This window comes from Daktulosphaira vitifoliae, unplaced genomic scaffold (assembly GCF_025091365.1).
Source record: "Daktulosphaira vitifoliae isolate Bord-2020 unplaced genomic scaffold, ASM2509136v1 Scaffold_4, whole genome shotgun sequence".
In the NCBI taxonomy this organism is placed as follows: domain Eukaryota; kingdom Metazoa; phylum Arthropoda; class Insecta; order Hemiptera; family Phylloxeridae; genus Daktulosphaira; species Daktulosphaira vitifoliae.
In genome coordinates this window covers 41,416,631-41,436,957 of record NW_026099575.1, presented here as the reverse complement: position 1 = coordinate 41,436,957, position 20,327 = coordinate 41,416,631, and the positions used below count along the sequence as shown (strand labels likewise).

The following is a 20,327-nucleotide window of genomic DNA, read 5'->3' as shown; positions in this document are numbered from 1 at the left end:
TAAGTTAATGTTATAATCTTTAGTTGTATTATTACCTTTACCACTATCCTGTTAGTCAAAATAGTATATTGTAAAAACTTATATTGCGTATAATATATATATATATATATGATGTTATAAAAAGCCACCTCATTACATAAATCATAGAGTGTCATTAAAGCTATTAACGCTATAGTATCGGACTCTTCCATGTCCAACCAGCACATTAATATACAACAAAAGGTTATAATGCGGCTCATAGTAAAACCGTAACACATTTATTATCATTTATGGCCTTATGCATTCTATGTTATACTAATAACATTACCTGTCGATTGGAGCCAAAAGCGCAGTAGCTGCATCCTGTACATGCCTTTGTGCCGTTCTCCGATCCCTGTGCACCATTCCCATCAGTTTCATCCAGCCGCCACCGTGACTGCCCATTCCACCCGAATGCCACATGATAGCGGCCAGCCCTATGGCAAATCACCATACGACTAACAAACCTGTAAACAATAATTATAATAAAGAATTTCTTAAAAATAAATAACATAATTTATCACTTCGTATTAGATTAAAAGATATATTCAAGACAGAATGGACTATGTCCGTAGGATCACTGTTCTCGGGGAACTGATATTAAACTATTAATAGAAATTGTTTTTTCAAATTTGTTAAGGAAGTCTGTAGATATAAAATAAATTAATTTAATCCCACGACTTATGTTTAAACTATTCTACTTCGATTATAATTTACACTTATTCACAACCACTCTCGCTTTACAAAGTATCTCGGAGTAGTATTTAAAGGGGGAGTCGAGGGATTATTACCCCTCGTTTTGAACAGGCTTTATTTTTCATTATTGTTAATTTTTTTTATATAGCTTTTAATACATAGTATTATAATACTACAATAATATTATTACAACTGGACAACTATCTTTTATTACTGTTATTATTTTTAAAGAGCGATTTGTAGAATTTTTTTTAAGGTATTTTTCAAATAAGGAAACATTTTCCTATTGTATTAAACTCGTATACTTATATAATACGAATTAATGGCATAGCTAGAAGAGTTAAGTTTAAATTAAAACGATGAGAAAAATGGTTCGAATTATAGAACTAAGATTTTTTTTACTATTGCCCCCTAATGAAATCCTGGCTACACCACTGCTATAGTGAATGATTAAATAGGTAGTGTGTTAAAAGTGAGGTCAATTTCAGTAAAGATAGAGTTAAAAATAAAAGCTTGGATAAATATTCTCTCATAGTACTTTTTAGTGTTTAGGTTTTTGGGTCAATTATTTTTTGTTTGTATTTACGTTTTAAATGTTTTCTTAAAGCATGTCAAATTACATAAATATTATTAATATGTTTCATGTAGTTTGAATAAATACTATAATTCATAATTCATATTACATATTTTTATTTAATAGCTTGATTAATAATTAACTATATATTTATAATTAATGATATTTGGCATATTTATATGAAATTAAAACTATTCTTATTAAATATTTAGCCAAAATATTGAGTCCCAAGTTCATAAATCACAAGTTTTTGATCACTAAGAGTTTTCAAAAGAATAAAATGATATAATATTTTTTTATGCAATAAAAAATGATAATAAAGTTTTGATAATTTTATATAATAAAATTAATAATGTAAAATTTTGTAATTTCTTATTAAATGGTAAAAAAATTATCTTGGACTTACTTTAAAAAAAAAATAAGTAGACTCAATGTTATAAAACAAAATTGAAATTTTACATCCTCCATTTATAAATAGAGTAAAGAAAAAGGTTCGTCAAATAATAAAAATTGACAAATTTGATTAATGATAAAAAAATGAGTTACAGTAACAATTAAAATTATTATATTACAAGAAACCAAAGATATATTTATATTATAATTTAGTATTGAAGTAAAAAGATAATAATAACAGTGTAATTGTTTGCCATAAAGTATCAAATCGGTTGATATTTTTTGTGGGGATTGGTTATTTTATGTAGATTGCTTTTAAACTATAATTTAAATAATTTAAATTATATTATAACAAACATAACAATTTCTGTTAAAAATGCAATAAAACAGAAAGTCTACAATAATATAATAAAAGTGGTACATGAATAATATGTAACGAAATTGATTAAACAGATATAATGTACAGCATACATTTTATGAATACAATTTACTAATAGGTGATAAATAACAAATAGAAAAATTTCCTACTCGGAAGGTCTATTAATAGCAGTAAATTTAGTATATTCGAGGGACAAATTCAAACAGTTGTTTTCAGCAGACGGAACAAACACACGGCGACAAATTCAAATAAAATATAAGTTAATAAGCAAACTGGCAACGTGCGGAATTCATAAGCTTTAAGAATATATCAATGCTCTGTCCCTTTTTATTATACAGGCTTATGAAAGCAACGTTGCCAGTTTGCTTATTTACAAAATATTCCTAAAATGCGGGACACGAATGAACGCAACTGAGCGTCTAATGAGTAAAATAGAATTCTCTTTTCATTTGGCCGCCGAGTCACGTTCTCTCATGCAATACAATCACTGTGCTATACATTTATGATACTATAATTTTGTTCAACTGATTATTTTAATTTGTCGCTCTTACTACTTGGCTCGATTTACTTCGATATCTATCCATGGAATTCTAAATAATCAATGAATTTTTCGTCAATTTGGTGTGTAGTTTTTAATTTATCGCTCTAATATATTTGTGACTGGGTATGACTTTTAATCGTTAGACGTTTCTCAGGCGCGCATTATCATTTGCTAAATATAAAAGTACTAATAATTTTCTAAGTATTGGTCCAAAGGTAATTATCTACCAGTCATTTTTGAAATTAGACCATTTTCTATTTTATAAGTAAATTAAAATTGTACGGTAACAACTAAAAAAATAAAGTTGACACCCTTATAAGGAATAGAGAACAGACTTAAAAAATATTTAACCACTTAAAATTTGAGAGATAATAGTGCTTCACAAAGTCAAAAAAATATTTCCAAGATTATTATTACTTTAGGAGAAACTTATTGGTCAATCATAAATCAATCATTATTTAAAGCTAATTAAATAACATAATATATTATATCTACCCTAATCGCATAAAAAATAAAGTACAAATACAAAATAAAATAATTCAATAATTTTTATGATGAAGTATGTATATTATACATACTTATAGATATAATATTAATATAATAAATAATTTTAGAAATATTTAACGCAATTATTATATAACAGTTTTATACATATATTATGCTCCTAATTTTGTAAACAATTATTTATATTTTTAAATTTTAGATTAAAAGTTATTATACTGCATAACCAATTCAATTATTATAAATTATATTATATTTATAATTTATAATAAAATGTAAAAAAAAAATATATAAAACTTCTATCAAATAGAATAAACATTTCTGCTAAAAAAAGAACAAAGAAGAATAACTTAAATGTAGAAGTGGTGCTTAAATAATATATACTGAAAATTGACTAAATCGACATAATAAACAACATTCTATAAATGCAGTTTATTTACAATACTAATGGGCAATAAATAAGAAATAGAGATATTACCAACCGGACGGTCTATTAATAGAAATAATTTTAGTATATTTGAACCACAAATTCAAACAACCGTTTTCAGCAGACGACCAAATATTTTTAAAGCGGCGACAAATTCATATAATAGATGAGTTAATAGGACAACTGGCAACGTGTGGAATTTATAAGCTTTAAGAACATTCCAATGCTCTGTCCCTTTTTATTATACAGACTTATGGAAGCAACGTTGCCAGTTTGCTTATGAACTTAATTCTAATCCACGGGACACGAAAGAACGCAACTAAGTAACTATTTAGTAAGATAGAATTCAACCAAGTCACGTTTTCTCATGCAATATATTCACTGTACTATACATTTATGACACTTTAATTTTGTTCATCTGATTATTTGAATTTGTCGCTCTTTCTATTTAGCTCGTTTGACTTCAGTATTTATTTTCTCCATTCATTGAATTTAAAATAATCATTGCATTTGTCGCCAATTTATTGTGTTGTTTTCAATTTATTAATATATTAATAACTATTTTTATCATTAAACGTATTACGGTCGCGTATTTTCATCTTCCTAAGTATAAAAACACTAATAATTCTCAAAGTACTGCTCTAATGATTATTATCTACCAGTCTTTTTTATTTAATTAGATTATTATCTATCATATAAGTAAGTTAAAAATGTATGTTGTAATCTAAAAAAACAAAGTTTGTATTTTTATAAGGGATAAACGACAGACTAAAAATATATTTAATTATATGTTAAAAGATCAATAGGACTCTACAAAGTCAAGTAAATATTTCCAAAATTATTATTACTTTAGGAGAAATTTATTGGTCAATAATAAATCAATTATCTTGTAAAGCTAATTAAAATACGTATTACAAACATACATATAATAAATATTTTTTGTAATATTGTTCGTCTACAGGCTCCTAAAATATCGGTTGGCCTGACTTACTTAAAAAGTGAATAAAAGGAATGCTTTTAATCTTATTAGTTAAAGAAACCAAAATAAATGATTTGTTTATAACAACAAATATTAATACAATTAATAATCAATTTATGTTTGGACGTCCCCACCTACATAACTAATAAAGAGATAAATGAACGATAAAAAAATTACAGTGGTGTAAAATAAATGTAGGTATCAAATATGGTTGATAATCTGACCTGGCCATAACTTAAGTGATCGGATGAGAACTGGTGTATTCAAACAATCTTCACACGTTTGACGGAAACAACACGTATTTAATTATATAACTGATCACACGAACCGTAAATCCACCATATTTACACAGGCCGTACGATGACAAATGTCGCGGGGCAACTTCTAGCAACGCCGACGTGTCTAATCAACTAGACCATAGACCGATCACAACTGACAGAAAAGCCAACGGCTTCCCCACTTCTATGTGTAAACAGGTTTTTCTTGGGGTTGGAAATTAAACACGGCCACTCATAACTCGCCGCAAATATTTACGAATATTTAACAAAATTATTATATAACAGTTTTATACATATATTATGTTCCTAATTTTGTAAACAATTATTTATATTTTTAAATTGTAGATTAAAAGTTATTATACTGCATAACCAATTCAATTATTATAAATTATATTATATATGTAATTTATAATAAAATTAAAAAAATATATATATAAAACTTCTATAAAATAGAACAAAAAAGAATAACTAAAATGTAGTAAAAGTGATGCTTGAATAATGTGAAACAAAATTGAAATTTTACTACCTCCATTTATAAACAGAGTAAAGAAAAGGGTTCATACAATAATAAAAATTGACCATTTTTATTGATGATAAAAAAATTAGTTATAGCAATAATTAAAATTATTATATTACAAGAAACCAAAGATATATTTATATTATAATTTAGTATTGAAGTAAAAAGATAATACTAAAGTATTAATTATTATAACAATTACTACAGTGTAAGTGTTTGCCATAAAGTATCAAATTGGTTGATATTTTTTGTGGGGATTGGTTATTTTATGTAGATTGCTTTTAAACTATAATTTAAATAATTTAAATTACAAAGTATATTTAGGCTCAAATAAAATCAAGTGAAAAAAAATTTAAAACTACCATCATACATAACAATTTCTGTTAAAAATGCAACAAAACAGAAAGTCTACAATAATATAGTAAAAGTGGTACATGAATAATATGTAACGAAATTGATTAAACAGATATAATGTACAGCATACATTTTATGAATACAATTTACTAATAGGAGATAAATAACAAATAGAAAAATTTCCTACTCGGAAGGTCTATTAATAACAATAAATTTAGTATATTCGAGCGACAAATTCAAACAGTTGTTTTCAGCAGACGGAACAAACACACGGCGACAAATTCAAATAAAATGTAAGTTAATAAGCAAACTGGCAACATTGTAATGGTAAGCGTAAAGAACGATTTTAATGCTCTATCCATAGAAATTATTCACTAAGTGAAAGCAATGTTGCCAATTTGCTTATGAACTATATTTCTATAATTTCTTCACCGCGTCCCCGAGAAACACAACTTAGTGACTATTGAGCAACATAGAATTCTATCTTTTCATTTGGCCGCCAAGTCACGTTCTCTCTTACAATAAATTTACTGTACTAATCATTTATGCACTTTAATTTTGTTCAACTGATTATTTTAATTTGTCGCTCTTACTACTTGGCTCGATTTACTTCAATGCCCGTGACCAAGTTTCGAACCCGAGACAGGGCTCATCAAGCACTGCCGCGTATCATCTCAGCCATACCGTCCCAATTTATAAGATGTCTAATTTATAAGATTATTAATTTATAATTCTAACCTCTTATAATTTAATATTGTATTTATAATCAAAGTAAAAATAAAAATGTTTTCGGGATTATTTTTATTACAGGTGAAACTAAGTAATCAGTGATAAATCATTCTCTTTATCAATTTATTTAAATAACATATCTACATTTTTAATTAACATTAAATTTTTAATTTTATTTATTTTACGCAAGTTTTAATTAACAGTTTTATATGTTTATTAAGTTCAAAACGTAAAAAATGATTAATATTTTCTAAGCTTTTATTTTCAAATGATTGGAGTGCATAAACAATTTTAAGCAGCCGTTTGTAAATTTAAGGTGCTATTATATGCGTATATAATATATGGTGAGAGAGTAAGAGTAAAAACATGAACCCCCTCCCAATATTTTTAATTTAAAACTCTTTACAAATTTTTTTATACAACAGTTAACATATAGTCTAATTTGTTTTATTTGGGGAGGGGTGGCTTAGCTTCTGTAGTTGCATTTTTGCGAGGATCATTAAATGTTTAAAAGGTGGAATTGTTTTTTTCGGTTGACGTCCGAGAGTCCCAAAAATGTGTACCACGTGTTAAGTTGATTATAGAGGCGAACTTTGATAGTGAATGATAACAAAAATGACAATTTTCAGTAAAACTCATATTTTGCTTTTTAGGAGATAAAAGAGAGACGATCAAAAAAATTTATAGTGTTAGGCAGATATAGAAGTAGTTCTTATTCAAATTTCAGATTTTAACTCCATTTACAAAAGACAGAAAAAATCGTTGAAACTTAACCTCGCCACATAACCCGCCTTAACTAAACAATTAACATATTAAATTATTATTATTTATGTAATGAAATATATGTACATTTTTATGCTTTATAATTTGTTTATATTTTTTTATTCGTTTTATGATAAATAAAAACAAATTTTATATTTACTCAACTATTTAATATATGGTGATCAATTAAGGATAAGATAGTCATTCTCTCAGAAACGATCAAATATTTTATATATTCGTAAAAGAAAAAATTATTTAATTCAAAAAATATTACAATAATAATATTATTTATTTTACGAAAATAAATATTTTTCAACAGATTCCATGAAAATGAGTGTCGATTATCATATATTAAATATGGTTGAGCAAATATAATATGTGTACTTATTTATCACAAAGTAAATAAAAAGAATGAAAAAGAAATTATGACATGTGGACACTAATGATACATACACATGGAAATAATAAAATAATACATAAATTACAGTACATGCGATTTGTGACGGTTGCAATATCGTCCGGAGGTGTTGTTAGGCTTATCACCTTTTAAATGTGTAAATCCAACCCCACCCAACCGGCCCGTAGTGTTGTGTATACGTTTAGTCATTACCGATTAATGGACCAAATACGTTGTACTGTTATACCGGCCCATATACATTCTACTCAAGGCGTTTGATGTGAGTGACTGTAGGCATTGGTTTCATTTTGGGAATGCCCTGCTGTTATAATAAGCATTGAGCTCAGTGGAAAATTGGAAAATTTACGACCAAATGAATTTGTAAATGTGGTAAACTATGGTCTGATGATGACGAGACGAGGATTCATAGTAACTACAATTATTAAAATATGTCGCGTAATATATTACATAATATTGTATTATACTATATTATATAATAATACTAATATTGTATGTATCATTATAGTCAATTGTTCATAATTGTATAACACGGGGACGGTTGGGTATTATTAGTATTAGTCATTAGTACAAAATAAAGTATCTTTTTTATAATTAGTAGAGCTATTCTGTTAATAGAACTACCCTGTTTTTAGACCTGAGACGAGACAGTTTACAAATAATCGTCGTCATCGTCAACTTCTACTGAAAGAGATTGTAGTGGTTTATCAGTGTTCAACACGGACTTTTACGAATGATACATTTATAAGTATTTATAATTACTTTATTTTGAAAAAAAATTAAAATTAAAAATTTTATAAGGAGTTTTGTGATCACTGCAATCTAAAAATAATGATTGAAATATTTTGTATATTTATTGTTGTTAAAACAAAAATATACTTTTCATCGATTTCAATTTAATCTATATATAACAATATTTATATCCTTATTTCAGCAATAGTTAAATGTAATGAAGCACAAATTTTTTTTTGTGTTAAACTTGAATTTTTTCAGATAATATTAGGGTTCAATTATATTTTGAAATTTAGATAAAATATTTTTGTAGTAATTATTATCTATTATAACGTGTTATTATTGATAACTAAACATATGTGTTTAGTATGTGTTCTATTGATTATGTTGTTTTGTATCTCACAGATTATTCTTATTAAAATACCTATTTCGTATAAATACACAGTGATCCGTTTATCATAGCTCACTCAATATTTATAAAATAAAAATGTTTGGATTTTTTTTTGGTTTTATTAAATACTATTTATCATTCTATTTATAAGTGGTTAAATACTTTTAAGGTACGATCCTTATAAGGGCACAAATTCATTCTTTCAAGTGGAAACATAAATTTAATTAGCTTATGAAGTAGAAAATGAAATTAAATTCAAATAATAAAATATAATTCAAATAATTAATAATATTTTATTAATGGAATAAAATAAGAAAATTACATGTCAAAAAAATGAACATTTTTTTTATACCTAGACGAAGGAGAAGTGCGACTTAGAAATATTTAATTTACAGCTCTGATTATAATAAACGGATCACACTATACATTGCAAAAACTTTTTATCAATATACGTATAATATTACTGTTGTTAAATAAATATTATTTTTTTATTAATTGACCCATTTTTTTTATCCTTTTAACGAAAGCTATGATTTATTTAGCATAAAGTTTAGTGAACTTATTTTAATAATGCAATTGTTGATTTTGCCGGAATTTTTTTTTTAATGCATACAGGTAATCAATTATGTATAAGACACAATTTCTTGGAAAATATTGAATATTTGTTAGGAAAATGTTGTTTAATTATAAAAATTTTACAATAATATGTAATTAAACAAATCCTTTTTCCATTCTTTCGAGGATAAAATATATAAACTTTAATTAGCTTTATATCTAAAATGAATTAATTTTATTGTGATTTGTTTATTATTATAATTTTTAGTATCTGTTATTTTTTTTAATTAGCTTTTATTGGACCGATAGTTTTAATGATACGTCAAATGATCACAAATTGTTTTTGATTAAATACTTTATTCTCAAAAATTGAAAAAAAATTTCTTCGTTCCTTGTAAATCCGGAAAATTCTCCAAAATATAAAGATTTTTAAAATCGGTAAATTTTGATATTTTTAAAACTCTTTTTACTTTAATACTGACATAATATTTTAAAATTTTATGAATAAAAACACCTTTTTTTTATAATTACCTGAGGTATTTCCATTTCATTAGGTAAGGTTTTTTTGGAAATCTAACTTTTTACTTACCCACAAGTAGGCGTTCAAAACTTAAAATCCGCGTATGAAAAGTAGAATTTTTTCAACTCAAGTTAAAAATAAAGTTTTTGATACGATGACTTATCTTCTGTATGTAAATGGCTTCGACGTTTAACAAAAAAATGTTATTTTGTGTAAAAAATCACTGTTTTACATGTTATAATTTTATACATTTATGCTTTTATTCAATTATTAATACCTATACTTTAGGTTAAACAGTATAAATATATAGGAAAAGGAGTGAAGTACCTTTATTATTTAACCCGCCCTGGTATTATTTTTACATTAAGTTATTTAATTTATGAAATCCCTATTTACTATTCTATTTATTTTGTGAATGCAAACTAATAAACATTGTTCACCGTAAATTTGTATGAAATTATAACGAATCAGTTCAAAGAGTTGACGGTTTAATAGGGGAAGAATAATACGATTTTGCCTTAAGCCGAAAAGTTGTAGTAATAGTAAATGTAATTATTAAATTTACCTTCAAATTTTTTCATTAGATTTCAATGGTATGAAAATGTCGATTAAAGTTAATATTTTATTAACATTAAATTATCTCTATTTTTTGTATAGCTTATAGTTCGAATATAAATGCGTAGACATGTGAAAATTACTTTAATACATCAAATTGTGTTCCGGCGCAATAAATAGGCAAATCAGGTGCATTGCTGGGTTGCCCTGTAAAACGAAACTTATTCACGTGCTTAGTGGGAATTAATGTTTCGGGTCAAAAGGACGACTAACTGACCCTCATAGCTTTAATGGTCTAGAATATGAATCGTTTTTAACGACCATTAATTGCATGCTGGGTGACTTACGACCGTCAGGTAAAGTATTAGAAAAATTAAATGCATTTTAATAAACAATTACACACATACAGAGTTTTTAATTAAAATTTATGCTTAATCAAAAAATTATTAAACTTCAAAAATATAATTATTACTTGAAAAAAAAAGAGATATTAGGCATGTGCTTGTTTTTTTATAATTATTAGTAGTGATATGTTTGTCTTAAATCCTTATTGCGGTGATTTTACTTTGAAATATTTCCATTAAAAATATTTTTTATTGTTTCTACGAAATATATTTATAGATACTTTTAATGAATGAAAAATAATCTAATTAAGAAAATGACTGGTTATATCAATTTTTGGTCCAACACTTTGGAAGTATTTAACATTTGTATACCTAGGCAGGAGGAATGCGGTGGAAAAATAGTCATACTGCAGATTCCCTTGCTTTTATTTTAGAGTCGTAATAACTTGAAATAATATATAAAAATATTATTAAAATAACAATAAAACTAAATGATATGTTTAAAACACAAAGTCCCAGATTAAGTTGTTATCATGGACCACAAATTCCTATAGGAATTCGTTATAGAAGAGCTTTGTTTAATTTTTAGAATGTAAAGTAATGAGGAGCTTACAACTCCACTTTCTCCCACTATAATGAATTAATATCGAAGGGTACGGATTCCATTACACTATTATAAATATGTTATTACCATTCTTTGATTTTTATTAATTATAAAACCTGCATCTATCTATTGAGAAAAAAGAATTACTAACTAATATATCAATGTCCCTCCTAAATATGTCGAGCTCTAGGCAACTTCCTTTTAGTCTAACATGAAATATTACCCTGATCATGGATGTTAAACTAAAGTGTATGAATTAAAAATAAAGTCTCTCTTCAGATTTACTAAAAGTATGAAACATTTTTATTATTTATAAGTAATATTTCTTACATTTTCTCGAGTTTAAGAATTGTTAACGGCATGATTCTGTAGTGGGGGAGAGCGGAATAAATTCATGCTCAGGGCAAGATGATCTTCTTAGATTAAAAAGAAAACACAATAATGTTTTGAACGTATTTGAAAGTATTTTATAATGTATTAATTTAATGTACGTTCTCAATTTTTTTTTTTTTTTTATAATCATTTAAATTAACACATGTTTGTTTTATATACACTTATAATTTTTCTGAAAAAATGATATAAGAAAAACATCACGAATAAAAAGCACTCGGCATATTAAGTCTTATTCAAACTAGAGTAATACTAGCAGAATTTTTTTATAAAAACGAATTAAGGAAGTTGGTTTGTTTCGTTATTTGTAATGTAATTCTATATATTTATTTAAACTGATTTTCTTATAACTAGTTGAATTTATTACAATTAATATTTAATACTAATTATAGTATAAAACATATTAAATATTGTAGTGTCCTTGATTTTTCTGGCACAGATTATTGCCCTAACTAACAAATGCTCAAAGGTTAAAAAATCGTTAGGTTTTCTTAAACTTACTAATTTTCTCTGCAAATTTTTCTTTTATAAGAACCTTCTCCTAACAATAAAAAACATAGCAAAATAAAAATTAGGGAATCGGTCCAGTCGTTCACGCATAATGCCATGACCAAGGGAAATAGGGATTCATTTATACATATAATAAGATAAGATTTATAAATAGAAATATAGAAATATAGATAGATTAATTAAAAATTCATTTAATAATTAATATTAATTAGGGTGAAGAGGTGTAACTTTAAATGCACTTTTTTAGTTATATGCAATAGTTATTTTTTTTCAAGCTGACATTTAATGATAGCAACATATATAAGAACCAGAATTAGAATGTATACTACTGAGATAAAAATCATTCAATGTTTCAATATTTTACGGATTCAAAAAATTTTAAATTAATTTTATTTTCGTGCTCTTAGTATAACACCAAGAAGACGAAAATAAAATTTGCATATATGAAGAGAATTCAAGTAAAAGTAGACAAGTCATAAACAGTTACAACTCAGGAGATCGAAAAACATAATAAATCATTTATGAAAATGCATGCTTTTTACCTAACTTTATTTTGTAATTACTTGATAACCAACGATCAGGATATCATTATTAATGTTTCCGTCGCGAAACTTCCTACAAAATTTATACATAAACTAAAAATGTCCAAAATTGCTTGTCTCAGGGCCGCGTCTGGGGTGATACACGACGCGCGTACCCCGGCGGCACTGAAATATGAAGCAATATAAATTATAGAATTAACTATTTTTTTGGCTTATTCAAATAAGAAAAAAAAAACAGCGAAACAAAACAAATAAAGAAAACTTTTTTTAATGAATAAAATAAAAAGGGTATTGAAGGCGGCAAAATATAGTACCCGAGTGGAACAATTCTTCACTGCTACTCTGCTTGTCCACTTTTACACGAACTTAGTTCTATTTTAAAAAATTCAAATTTCTTAAGGTAATTTTTATGATTATTTATTAATATAGATATATTTAAATAAACTATTATTACTATTAATTAAATATATTTTACAAACCTTAAATGAGTAAATAGCTCTTCAAACCCATTATTTTGTCAACCTTACAACGAAGACGTTTTATTTTTTGATAAACTATTGCTCATAATCACACTCCAAAAAAAATTCGAACTTGCACAAAAAGGCATTATTAATACGTGAAAATTATAGTTATACATTTAAAATAAAAATTGTAATCCTAGATTATTATAATCAATTAACAAAAATACTATATCATATAAGATCAAAATGAGAACACAAATAATTTAGCGTAGGGTAAGATATATTTGAAAAAGGAAAGTTTGACAATAAATAATTAAACACTAGTATAAGTAATCTATTGTATATTTTTTAATAAAAAACTTTTTTTATGGAAACTCTGGGTTGGAAATAAAAATAGTTGTTTTTTAAGGAAATATCGCTAATGATTAAGACAAGGAAACACAGTAGGAAAAGCGAGCCGTGTCGAATCCGTTTAACGTACTAAAAACGACTGAATGATCGCGTTAGTTTCCAGTAGTCCGGCGCGTTGAGATACCACCGCCATTCACCTCATTTCACCTCAAATATTTCCAGAAGGTTTTCCCCAAAATACACCTGTAGAATGAACACCGGATGAGGAATTAGATAGGTTTACTGTTGCTGTAAAAAAAATATTTGAAAGTTGCTCAACAGAATATTATACGGCGTCTGGCAGTCTCGCCAGATAGCTGTTGCTTAGCTTATGGTAAATTACAATGGTTTGGATAATATATTCATTTAGATATAAAGCGATTGTTACTTACCTATTGTATTATTAAGTCAAACATTACTTTGGTCTAAGGGAAAATGTTCTAATTAAGAAAATGATGAGTCAATAACGACTTCAGGACAAATACTTCATTAATATCATTTTACCTGAGTGGGAAGAAGAGTGTGGTCAAAAAATGTCTAATGATAGTCATACACATCTCCACATATTTTAAAATATTATTATTATTTAAAATATTCAGACTAAATTTTAAAATCGTTTTAAGTATAAGTCCAATAATTGTAATTAGCCGATAATTTTCATAATTATGTAATTTGCTATTTTATGATAGTTCTAGTTAAATATGTATGATGTCATTAAAAAAAATTATGATAACAACCCTATAAGTTATAGTGTGCTAAAAAGTAATTAAGAGCGGATAAAAAAACAAAATATATGTAACTAAAGAAAAACATCAAATTTTTTCAATATTGCATTTATTTTGCATGTAATTGAGTGGGTATAGTTTAGGAACACTTTATTATTATATAGAATGTACAGTTAATAAGTAAACAGGTTAATTGTTACAAAAAATGAGAACAATAGAAATCCGTTTTCTTATTTACTGAATACCATATATATAAAGTGATCTAAAGTATAAAGTATGTATGTAGTGGAGGTGAATACAGTTGTAAGTATATTCTGTTTGCGTTCCATATCCATTCTATGTATTAAAATGCATATATCTCAATAAAATTTATTCTACAATTATTATTATCGATCCATTTTTGTAAGAAAAGTGTTAAAAAATGCTCATTTAAAATAATAGAAAATTGAAATTCAATATGCAATATATAAAATATTTATGCATTCTTAAGGGAGTACTAATTATTTAAAAAAAATTCAGCGAAATGTTATTGTATCAAAAGTTACAGAAAGTTGTCAGTTAGATCTATTCCATTCTGTACATTAAATATTAATATTTACATAATATCTATGTAAATATTACATACATAATATATATAAATTTTTTTATTTCAATTATTTATAAAATATTAATAAGATTAATGAAATAATAAATAGTCAGTTATTTTTCACAACTAAAATTTAGTTATGAAGTATTGCTAAAAATGTAAAAGGTTGTTCAGTATTTAGGTTAAGACCAAGCCAGATTATAGTTATTAAAATTTAGACTTATAGATTCCTAGTTTTTAATTATTTACTCTTCTCGAGTGATCCTGTGTTGTATGTACGACTAGACTTATAATAGCTGGCTTTGAAAACAGGGTAAGTTCAAGCTTGTCTACCTGCTATGTATGCCACTGTATTAAGGTATTGATGTATGAAATTAGTGTTTTCTAAAATAAAACCGTGAATAGTGTGTACATATTTTAATCTTCATAACCTTTTATTGTTTGAAAAATTTGTTGATATATTGTTATGGCAACAATATATCAACAAATTTTGCATGGCGCTACAAAAATAGTTTTATATAAAAATACAAACATATTTAAATATTTATTTAAGTTAATAACAATGCCAAGAAAATTAACGCTGAATAAAACTTCAGACGAATGTATGTATGTATTCAGTTCAAAAACCAAAATTGGGGTTAAAATGTTGAAGGATTTACGTGCTCAAACTAAATCAAATAAGAAAATAACAGTCTCCAACAAAATTAATCCTACTAAAATTTTTAAAAACGTTTCCCCATTATTGTCAGAAGATTTTAGCCGATTACATGGCAATATATTTGATACAATTATGGGAAATGACGATGATCAATTGTCCGAACTTTCAGATGACATAGATCTTAGTCTATTATGATAATTATTAATAAGCTACAGTCTAAATAAACTTAATATTTAACTCTAACCAAAATTTTTACCATAGTAATAGAATAATTAACAAAGGTAGTATGAGAAAATATATTTATTTATAAGCAATAGCAAGCTCAGCATTTTTCATGGGAGAAAGGTTATACAATGTATAAATCTAATAATAATCTGGTAAAAGATGAATGAAAATTGTAAAAAAATTAGAGGATACTAAGTATCCTCGGAATCCTCGTATGAAACTCTGTGAGTATACTCGATAAATAATATGTTAAGCACTTAACAAAATTACTTTATATCGTTTAAAATAATAAAAAGTAGAAAAAAATGTATAAAAATAATATTTGTAATTTTCATAACATATTATACTTGTATTTAAATGATTTATTCAAATGTATAATATACATTTGAATAAATCATTGTATATACGTTTCGCATAACAATAAATTACATATTCCATGAAATTATATTAAATATAAAATTATTATTTTTTATTTTTGACATTATCAACGTATCAGTGTAATAATTTGAGTACTTATAATTTAATTTTTACTATACAAGTATATGATACCTTTTGTATGTACATATTTGATAATCGAATTCTGTCAAAATAACATTAAGATTATTAAAAGAAGGGTAGAGAGAAACTACTGAAAACTTGCAGTAAAATTATTCGAGTAAATCAGCCAAAAGAAATATCACTATGGACAATACATCAAATAAAAATGATAGCTATGACTATATGCGACTATCACATATTATGACTGTATGTTTTGGATCACCTTATACACGGAAAAAAATAAAGCCAATTGATATTCCTAATGAAAAATCTGATGTTGCAGGTAAATGAATGAAGTCTTAATTAAATTGCATTTAGTTTTGTTTATTTCTTATTTTTTAGGTTATAGATATTCGTTTGACAAACGTTTACTGCCTGTGTGGGTGGTATATATCATCTTGAACTTATACATACTATATGCAAACTACATAGCTGGAATAAGATATGTAGGGAATTCACTGCAAGAATGTTTTAAAGAATCTTATTGCATTTCTGTGATTGAAATAATAAATAGAAATTTGGGCCCTACAACTTATTTAATAAGTGCAGTTTTTTATGGTAGCAAGTACAAAATCTACTCGTTAGCTGGCACAGAACGTATACTGACTTTTTTACACGAAACTGACCATTCAGTTGAAATGAAAAAAAGAAAATTGTCATTAATTACGAAAATATATTCACCTATTATTTTATGTTTATACGTGTGTAATATAATGTTATATTCATTTAGATATCCTTTTTTTCATATATTTCTATATAGCTGGAACGTTATGGGATTAATTGCTGCATTTTCTTTAGCTCAATTTCAATACACTATTTTTGAAAAAGGATATGCTCGTATCAATCATATAATTGAAAAAAAAATAAATTCAAGAGATAATCCTAAATTAATAAATCAGTTGTTAATTCGTTTGATAGATAGATACAAAGAGCTTTGTACATTGGTAGACTATGTGAATCAATCATATGTGCCAGATATGCTTCTTCAATGGCCTTATAATATAATAAGGCTTGTAATGACTGTGTTCCGAATGTTTGAATATTTATCTGTATTGTATGGTTCTCAATCAAAAGTAGCTTTACTTCTTCTTTTACAACACGTTACAGATATAATATTATTTATTCTTCAAAATACTTTTTACTGTGTAGTGGGATCAAGATTAGCAATACAAGTATGTATAAATTCCTAGAGAATTAGTTAAAATGTTAAACCACTTATTTAATAACCAGCTATCGACGTAATTTTTCGTAGTATTTCACTTGATAATACTTATTTTAATTTTATTTATATAAGAATTTTAATAGTTTTTAATCTTCCTATTCATTACTTTTAGGCAGTCGAATATATGTTTGATTTTTACACGAGAAACAATTAAACACTTTCACCGGAATCCTAATTCTATTAGGGTACACTTATTTTGTCTTCTTCCTTAGTAATCAATCCTAAGGTTGGTTTTTTATAGTATTTTTCTATGCTGTCTTCCTCTTTTTTGCTATTTGGCCATTCTTCAGTTTCTTGTAGGTTCTCAATCCGGGATCTTTAATGAATTCATTGATTATTATTTTTGTTGTAGGACGTCTTCTCTTACCATCTATTTGCCCTTCTAATATTCTGTTGTGTAGTTTCTCATTGTGTATTAAAATATGTTTAATTAGTCTTCTAGATTCACTTATTTTATTAAGCATGATATTGTTATTACGCAACCTCATCCAGCTAATACTTAACAACCCCCACCAGTACCACTTTTCAAGTTTGCTAAATTTATTTCTTCTACTTTATTTATCACCCATAAATATGATTTGTATAGAGTCACGGTTCACATAAACACTTTAACTAATCTTTTCCTCATACAGATACTTATCTTGGAGCATAATAATTTCTAACGGTTCAAAAATGTATTTTTCGCCTGTGCTATTATTACTTTATCATCAGACAAGTATAAATTTAATAAAATAGTTAAACCTAAATTATAAAAATTTATTTAAAAAATGTGAAGTTTCCAAAAATTTTAAAAGCTATATGTTAATAATAATGTAATTTTTAGGCGAAAAAAACTTTAGAAAGCCTACAAAGGTTTAATCTTCAGAATGATTTTAATGTTAGTATGAATGTTAAAAAAACGGTAAGATTTGATACATTATTAAAAAAAAAGTAAGGTAGGTATGAGTAATAAAACCTATCTTATATTAATCTTTGTTTAAAGTCAAGCTAAGCCTTACATAAGCTAGATCTTGCTACCAACACCTACCTTATATAAGTTATGTCCTTACAACTTTCAAATTGTAATAATGAAATAATATATATCTGGTGTACTATTGTATGTGTATTTTGTTATTTTAGGTTAGAATATTTTCAATTCATGTAAATGCACGAAATGTTGAAGCGTCAGTTGGAGGATATATTATAATGAATATGAGTTTTATAAGGACAGTAAGTATAATTACAAAAATGAATGGTTAAAAATCAATTAAAAGTTTAATAATTCAAACTATAAATGTATGCACTAGTTATTCTCAGCTGTTGTCACGTACACTCTAGTATTGATTCAATTCAAAAACGAAAAAGGAAACTCGAAGCCGTTACACATATCTTAAAATCAATATAGTTTTCAAATATATATTATCAACGTTATATTTAATATTATTGATCAAAATTAAATAGTTCATAAGTATATTAGTAAATCAGTTTGTAATTGTTTAGTTTTAAACTGTAACAGTAATTATACTATAGAACAAAGCAAAAAACTGACAATTTTAAAACTTGAGTATTTTCTACTAAAATATTGAATATTTTTCAGCTTCTGTATTTGTTATAGTAAATTATAAATTATAATAACTATCGGCATTGATTATTGAATTTTGGTTTATTATTTATAGAATTCTATTTTCTAAAATATAGACACTTCATACCGAATTGAACAGATTTAATTGACAACTTCTATAACTTTTGATACAATCAACATTCGTTATATATTTTTTTAGTAACTTATGCAATAATAGACAATATTAAAATAATATTTTTTGTATATAATTGACTATTAAATTTCTTCTAAAACAACAATAATTAAAAAAAAAATTTTAACTTATTTAAATAATGTTTATTTTTCAATTTTTAAGTGGTTAATTACCTATTATGTCCATTTTTTGTCCCTTATAAGGGTACCAACTTTCTTTACTTAAATGACAACCTACATATTTATCTAGTTCATATAATAGAAAATGATCCAACTAAGAAAATGACGGGTCGATAATAACTTTTGGACCAGTAATTCGGAAATTATTAGTATTTGTATACTTTTTTGTATACATTTTTGAAAGTAGATTGGAGGAAAGGTGTGGGTTATATTATTTTTATTATAACGCATCACTGACGTATTAATCCTCCCAACCAAGTATAAAAATATTCATAACTTTTGAAATACTGGTTCAAAATTTGTTATCAAGGCGTCATTTTCTATGTTGGATCCAGGGTCCGGATTTTTATGCAGAAAATATGCATATAACAGTACTCTACAATATATATATATATATACATAATTTTACAACGCTTAACGCATAATTAAATAAAGGTGTATTTAATATTATTAATAATGCAACTTATATACAGAGTGGAATCCACATAACATTTTATACTTTATTTAAAATAAATTTTTACAATACAGGACTATATTATCAGAATATATGTTTTATTCTTTTACATAATATGGACTAACATTTGATACCATAAGAAAATTGTAAAAAACCAAAATCTACCAAAATTCAAAATGCTGTATAAATGTAACTACTGAATTAAAATAAGAGTTTTTGGTATCAAAATTTTTCTTTAAAATTTATCAATAAAATGGCTATATTCAAATCTTAAAAAAAATTTTAGTAAAAATATTAATTTTTAAAATATTTTTTGTAAATGCAAAAATTAACATAAAACATATTTTAAATATAATCCTATATTGTAAAAATTTATTTTAAAAAAAAGTATAAAATGTTATGTGGATCATAAGTCATATGAGTTGTCAGTTAGATCTGTTCCACTCTGTAT

General features: G+C 25.6%; 2 protein-coding genes across 11 annotated transcripts in view; one reads left to right on the top strand and one right to left on the bottom strand.

Annotated features, from left to right (window-relative positions):
- LOC126905634 (potassium voltage-gated channel protein Shaker) overlaps positions 1–13,659 on the bottom strand; it is a 75,053-nt gene extending 61,394 nt beyond the window's left edge. For 3 of the 10 annotated variants that reach the window (XM_050685541.1, XM_050685540.1, XM_050685542.1), the window contains exons 1-2: positions 13,186–13,659; positions 308–485 (exon numbers count right to left, since the gene is read on the bottom strand). In XM_050685541.1, coding sequence (XP_050541498.1) covers positions 308–441 — 134 coding nt within the window. In that variant the 5' untranslated portion in view covers positions 442–485; positions 13,186–13,659. Of the gene's footprint in view, positions 1–307; positions 486–4,732; positions 4,872–13,185 lie in introns of those variants that run through there. The other 7 variants (XR_007704068.1, XM_050685539.1, XR_007704067.1 and 4 more) reach the window with 4 other exon arrangements.
- Positions 13,660–16,295: 2,636 nt separating this feature from the next.
- LOC126905638 (uncharacterized) lies at positions 16,296–19,032 on the top strand. The gene is made up of 5 exons (XM_050685553.1): positions 16,296–16,571; positions 16,631–17,460; positions 18,334–18,411; positions 18,630–18,719; positions 18,797–19,032. The coding sequence occupies exons 1-5, from the start codon at positions 16,433–16,435 to the stop codon at positions 18,881–18,883; spliced, it is 1,224 nt and encodes a 407-aa protein (XP_050541510.1). The 5' UTR covers positions 16,296–16,432; the 3' UTR covers positions 18,884–19,032.
- Positions 19,033–20,327: the final 1,295 nt, after the last annotated feature.

Bases quoted from the DNA above. Each gene is read 5' to 3' on its own strand.
- LOC126905638 (XM_050685553.1), top strand. From the start codon at position 16,433: ATGGACAATACATCAAATAAAAATGATAGCTATGACTATATGCGACTA. The intron at 17,461-18,333 runs GTATGTATAAAT...TGTAATTTTTAG, and splicing joins GATCAAGATTAGCAATACAA to GCGAAAAAAACTTTAGAAAG. The intron at 18,412-18,629 runs GTAAGATTTGAT...TTGTTATTTTAG, and splicing joins GTATGAATGTTAAAAAAACG to GTTAGAATATTTTCAATTCA.